The following is a 6,656-nucleotide window of genomic DNA, read 5'->3' as shown; positions in this document are numbered from 1 at the left end:
TCATTAATTACCAAACGAGAAGTTGTTTGGTTGCCAATATTTTTAGCAAAATGTTGGCATTCATTATTCCTATGATGGAGGATTTAGATATCTACTTCCCTTGGTAATTGGCAACTTCTATGAAATTCAACGTCTATATTTGCATCTAGCAAATTTTGCCGAATTCACGTGAATTGTCTATAGGAAAAATAATTCATATATACGAACTGAATTAACATATGTTGTTTCAATGATACTTAAAAAAACGAGAATGCTGAATAGAAAAACCCAATAAAATACTACTCCTTTCGTCCGGTCAATTGTTATCATTTGGTTTTGGCACAAAGACCAATGAAAAATGAGAGGCCAACTATAAGATGACAAGTAGACCAAATTAAGTGTAAAAGATCAAATTACTCATCAAACTAGTTTTTGAACCCATGCCTGCACGAGCGATCTTCAAAATTGCATTAAAAATAATATTTATATTATAATTGTAATTGTCATCATGTATATATGTTAAAAAAACTCATTTACACTTCGGTCATAATGTCTTAACATCATATTATAAAAAATATTATTTATATCATAACTGAACTGAATCGCCTGAACTGAACTGAAATTAACTTAACTTCTAAGAACTGAAATTAAATTCAAAAGAACAGGGCCTAACTGATCATTACACCCCTTCTAATTCCTTAAACCTACATACCTCATAATTACCTAACAATGACCGAACAACTTCCAAAACCAACACACTATGATCCACCAGTGACCACCCAATCATAACCCATGTGCACCACCCACCATTTACCCTTCACGACTCGCGACCCACCATTCACTACTAATCACGTATAACCCCCACAAGTCCACAACTCGAAGCTTTAAAGTTAACCCAATCCGAGAGATAACCGGACATTAACTCGAATTATCCCGCTATATAAGAAAAATCAAGTCAACAAAGACCAAAATAAACCATTATTATGAATAACACTTATAAAATAAAATCATCTAACCTAGTAATTTCCCCGAATAATGACCGTAAAACCGTAACTCAAATCAAACTAGTAAAATATTCGGATAACGAATTGATGAGTCACACCAAGCAAACCCGATCCAAACCCGAGAAATTATCATAATGATGTGGCCAAGAAATGAGCTAATTGATAATGACCTTACCCGACAATGACTCATCCCAACTAAAATCCGTTCTGACAAATATGTAAATGACCTGACCTGACCCAAACCAATCTAAGAATTAACACGACTAACCCAACCCCAAACATAGTCAGGATCGATATGATTCGAAATGACGCTATCCGACCAGATGACCCAACCACCTCTATGTAAATTATCGCCGATCCACACATAAAAAAAAAATGTGAGTCGTAACATGGTAAATTATTACGGCGTAGTTGCTTAGTTGCGTGACCACTATTAATCTGTTTTAGTGTCATCTTCCCATTAAATTCCTTCTCATCTCCCATCGTTTCTTTCAATTTAACCCCAAAGGACAACAATTAAGAATCCGAACTGACAATAATTTAGCTGAAATTTGTGTGTTCTTATATATAGGTTAGTAAAAAGGAATGCAATTCTTTATTTCACACTATTTAAATGAATAATGGGTTGAAAACATACAAAACGGAGGGAAAGTACATAACACCAACTCGTTGTCGATTCACTTGCTATGCATATATATTAAATCATTATTTAATTGTATTTTTATAAATATAATATTGAAGTAGATTATAATATTAGTTAATTTGTGTGCTACAAACCCCGTATATAATAATATTACGTTAAAACGATATAAAATGTAATAATGTACGTAAACAACTCTGATCTTATTTGATTGAAAATACTGATGCCTCCTCACCCTTTGATTTATATAAGGAGAATGCTTTGAGACATGTTTTCATGAAGTATTGTAAATGAACAATTAACTTTGAAGGAGCTTGTGCCTATGATGGATATGAAAAATACCATTGGAAAAACGTTATATTTATACTGATGTGAAGGTATAGTCGAATTGTGTTCCCAAGATATTTACGCACGAATATAATAATAGAAAATATAAGCGTATAAAACGGATAAATTTTAAACACGGATTATTTAGTGGATACATATCCTTTTAATTGAAAAAAATATTCCTTATAACTTTTTTTTTAGAAAATCTTTCTTACATCATCATTTATCATTCGGCTATGGACAAAGAAGATTATTTCCATAGTCAGATGCAGATTTTGTGCAGCTTATTGTAATTGATTGCACATTGGTTTCCATTTTTTCAAATCGATGAATCTTTACGTAACTTTTTTTTTTTTTTTATTTACCTGTTAAAATTTCTAGTAAATAACACATGGCATATTATTAGGTTAATGACACGTGGCGAAAACTTAGGCTGACGGTTTCAACTTTAATATAATATATGAATATGATGATATAATGATATATGATATATGATATATGATATATGATATATGATATGATATAATGCAATGCCAAAATAGAAAGGACAACCATTAACATGGGTATAATTTTGGCAAATTTCCATTCAGCCTTCCAGTATTCATGAGTCTTTCTTCACCAAATTGATAGAAATACATATATGGAGTTTTAACAATATGTCTCTTTATAATTAAACAAGCAAACCTTAACTCGCAAATATAAATTAATTATTGCTTGTAGTTTTTTTAACAATTATATGGTGAAAATTTTATTAATGTGAATATAACATGAATGATAATGAATAAAGTAGAGAAATATTTAAGTGGTACGAAAAGAGAAAAATGTTGCGCACTCCTAACCCACCTTCCCGTCGATGCTCATACATAAAAATGATAATATTAATTAGCATGAGAATAAGTTCTTGTCCATTATCAAAGAATCAAATCAGTCCGTATCATTATAGATGGTCACTATTTGTCTATAAATATAGACGGATAATGATCCTCTCACAAAATTAAAGTGGGAGAACAAGTGGGGGTATCCATTTCCCACCTACTTGTACTACTCACTTTCATTTGTGAGAGAGACACTATCCGTCTATAATGAGAATTTGTGTATGATCATTGAGTGGATGATCATTTCAATCAAGAGGTACTGGTGGTCGGAGACTTTTGTTCTTAGGGTAGAATTTTTTTCGAAGAAATTATCTTCCTTCTTAAAAATATTTCTATGTTTCAAAATTTGTTTTCCATAAAATAGTATTTGAATAAACGAAATCGATCTATATCCGATCCGAAATATAACTTCAATGTTGTAAAACAAACATAGTTATTACTTATTGTCTACCATTGTTACCTCCTCCAAATTTAAATTTAAATGAATTAAAAATATTCAAGAAGATGGATTAAGGTTCTAAAGATCTGATAAACAACATGCATATCTAACAATTTTGCATTCACTCGCATAAAGCTGGAACCCAACTGATTTTTGGTATTTGTCATGCTCCTCTGCTCCATTTCATGTATGGGGAAGAGATGGGTTAACGACATGCGTAATTTTTTTTACTATAATGATTCACTCGGTTCCCATTATTTGTTTGTCTATTTTATATTAGGATGTTAATTATTTATCTTTTTATTTTAAAAATACTTTTGCACACTCAATTTATTTCACTTATCATCTAATAATTGACCTCCTCCTCTTTCTTTGATCTTTGTATAAAAAATAAAGGCAAACAAATGATCTGGACGAAGGGAGTATTGGCTAAGCCACAGAATCACAATAAATTTTTTAACAAAATTAACAACCTAAGTCTCTGTTTGGTAAAACTAGTTGAAAAAGTAGTTGGAAACTGAAAAGTTCATTGAAATCTGGAAAAGCAACTGAAAATTAGGAGCTGGTAAGTTATCTGATTATAAAATAAATGTTTGGCAACTAGTTGAAAAGATAGGTGATTTTTTTGGTAAAATGACGTAAAAAGATATGATAATTATTGAATATTATAGATAAAACGCGTACAAACTCAAATGCTACCTTGGGTATGTAGCATTTAATTTCAGGTAGATTAGTTGGCCAAATAATCTATTTGCCAAACACTTGAAAAAAAATCAGGTAGCTAAAATTTTGGTCAAATAAGATATCTGAGTGTCGTGCAAAGGCACTATTTGATAAAAGTAGCTAAAAAGGTACCTAAAATGAAAAAGTACTTGAAAACGAAAAAGTTAACTAAAACGTGATAATGTAGTTGATAAGGTAACTGAAAATTAGGAGCTGATAGGATGATTATATAAAAAACATGTCTGACAAACTAACTGAAAAGATAGCTTATTTTGGAAAAATAACGTAAAAGGATATAATAATTATAATTATTTAATATATATTATTCTAGTATAAATTCAAGGGTAAAAAAGTGAATATAAACTAGAATCAGGTAACTCAAATCTCAAATGCTACTTTTGGTAGCATTTCATTTCAAGCAACTTATTTGGGCAAATAACATATTAGTGAAACACTTGCAGAAAAATAAGATACCTGAAATTTTTGTCAAAAAAGCTAATTCAGTCAAATAAGATATTGAAAAGTACTACCAAACAGAACCTAAAGTTAGGCCTTAAAGGTTCGATCTCTGTCCATGAGAATAGAGCAAATTTAGCCTGTTATTCACCTTCTCGTGAGAGCAACCACGACAAAGAGACTACTAAGGGTTATCGATCGTTGATACTTAGATTTCCTTTTTTTTTTTTTAAAAAAAAAAAGGAATACTATTATACTAGATCCATGGATGATTTATTAGAGTACTTGTGACATAAGAGTATAAGACAAGATAGTGTATATATAATATAACTAGCAAGCTGATTACTAGGAATAATATATTCATTTCGTTCCCATGAGAAATTATATAATTCCGTTTTAGAATATTTTATTCAAGTGTTATTTATTTATGATCGAAAAGTGCTCTTCCTGGGGGTCTATAAATATGGGTATAACCCATGCCTTGCTTCACAACACCAAGTACCATTAAATAGAGAAGTAAGCTAAGGTAATTAATTAAATTATTTTCTTCAATTTAATCTTCTTATACTATTCCTTCCCTAAATCTTCACTGAATAACTCGTTATTGCTAACATTGTACAGGTAAATTAAGCAAAAAATGGCAACAACAAAGATGATCAAGAAGGTTGATGGAAAAGAAGTCGTTTTCGACAATTCGATAATTCAGGACAACCACAAAGTAACCGTAGGTGTCGTGTACAATACCAACAAGAACCGCAAGGACTTAGTGGTGTATGACACTCATAGTTGGTCTGGAGATGTGACCGGAGCATACCCAACTGTACCTTATAACGATACTGGAAGATATGAAGTTTTTATTCATCAAGGCTTAGAAGGCTCCAAAGGCGGAGTGGTGTACGCTGATGGCACTGACTCAACCGCTCGCAAATGGCTTGTCGCTTTCGACACTCCTAACAACAAGGTATGACTAATGTTGTACTCGTGACATTCTACAATCTTGACATTACTACATTCATCCCCTGAAACATTCTTTTACGTCTTTCTATAATTTAATTTGTATCGCACCTTCAACCAAGCTAAGTTAGTTTTGATATGAAATCTTTATTAATTACTTAATAATATACATAATTATTCTTATTTACAACGGTTGTCAATTATTGTGAGACAGTGTTATGTGGAAGCTGGGCCAATCGGACCAACTGACTGGAACGTGGTAGAAGTACACCTGAATAAATCTGAAGGCTATAGCAACTATACTGATCCGGCCTTTGGGGGAAAAGCGGCGGCCCGAGTTCACTCCCTTGACGATGTAACCAATCGTCGCTTGGACGTATTCTTTTCTTATTAAATAATTATCCTATAACAACGGAGGGGAATGTCAGCTATGCTTCTGTTGCATTCTGTGACTTACTACTCCGTACTAAATAAGAGCATCCCTCCTTTAGTAGGGGTTACAATACAACTAAAGTGTAATCCCTACCCGGTGTTTTATCAGTTTGATTCACTTCATACATTACTCAAAAGTTTGTGAGAAATTATGAATAATGTAATAAAATGATCACTTGAATAATGAAGTACCCTCTATCTACATTATATGAAATAAAGCTCTTTCTATATTGGTGTTCAAAGTAAGTGAAGTATGCTCTATTGTCTTAACGAAATGTTTATATATACTTTATACACAAAGATCAAATTACAAAGAGAAGAGAATTATTTTTAATATTCTTAAAAGATAAAGCAGCTAGAAAGTAAAACATACTAAATAAAACAAACGATAAATTATTGACTGTAACACCAAAAAAAGAAAAGTGTAAACTATCAACCGGGATAGAGAGAAGTGAAATTGAGAGAGATGATGATACATGACAATGAAAATTGTATTATAAAAGCAGCACGAGAGACAATCATAAAGCCACTACGACTCTAGCTGACCATGAGTCTATGAGACAATCATAAGGCTACAGTAACATTGGGTTTGGGTCACTTTAGAACGGGTTATTTTTGGGCATAAGTGTAATACCCGTCATTTTAAGGTTATAAGAGCCTTTGTGCGTCTAAGTAGTGAGTCGTCTAAGGGGCAAGTTGGAAAGATGGTTGCTCGTATAAAGTCAACTTCAAACTGTTATATCTAGAGTTGCAAAGCTCCGATGGGGGTGATTCGAATTGGAGTGAAAGCTTGTTATCTTAGCTTTCAAACTATGATCACAAACATC

At 32.1% G+C, this 6,656-nt stretch overlaps 1 protein-coding gene across 1 annotated transcript; it reads left to right on the top strand.

Moving 5' to 3' along the window:
• Nucleotides 1-4,822: 4,822 nt before the first annotated feature.
• LOC141646270 (uncharacterized) lies at nt 4,823-6,059 on the top strand. Its single transcript, XM_074454221.1, has 3 exons — nt 4,823-4,969; nt 5,065-5,404; nt 5,612-6,059. Exons 2-3 carry the CDS (start codon nt 5,081-5,083, stop codon nt 5,789-5,791), a joined length of 504 nt encoding a protein of 167 aa, XP_074310322.1. The 5' UTR covers nt 4,823-4,969; nt 5,065-5,080; the 3' UTR covers nt 5,792-6,059.
• Nucleotides 6,060-6,656: the final 597 nt, after the last annotated feature.

This window comes from Silene latifolia, chromosome 3 (genome assembly GCF_048544455.1).
Source record: "Silene latifolia isolate original U9 population chromosome 3, ASM4854445v1, whole genome shotgun sequence".
Lineage (NCBI taxonomy): Eukaryota > Viridiplantae > Streptophyta > Magnoliopsida > Caryophyllales > Caryophyllaceae > Silene > Silene latifolia.
Note: the sequence above shows the minus strand (reverse complement) of the source record. Positions and strands in the feature narration are given on the sequence as shown.

What these genes read in the sequence shown, in the direction of transcription:
- LOC141646270 (XM_074454221.1), top strand. Translation starts at nt 5,081, where the DNA reads ATGGCAACAACAAAGATGATCAAGAAGGTTGATGGAAAAGAAGTCGTT. An exon ending in TCGACACTCCTAACAACAAG is followed by an intron (nt 5,405 to 5,611) that starts GTATGACTAATG and finishes ATTGTGAGACAG; the next exon opens with TGTTATGTGGAAGCTGGGCC.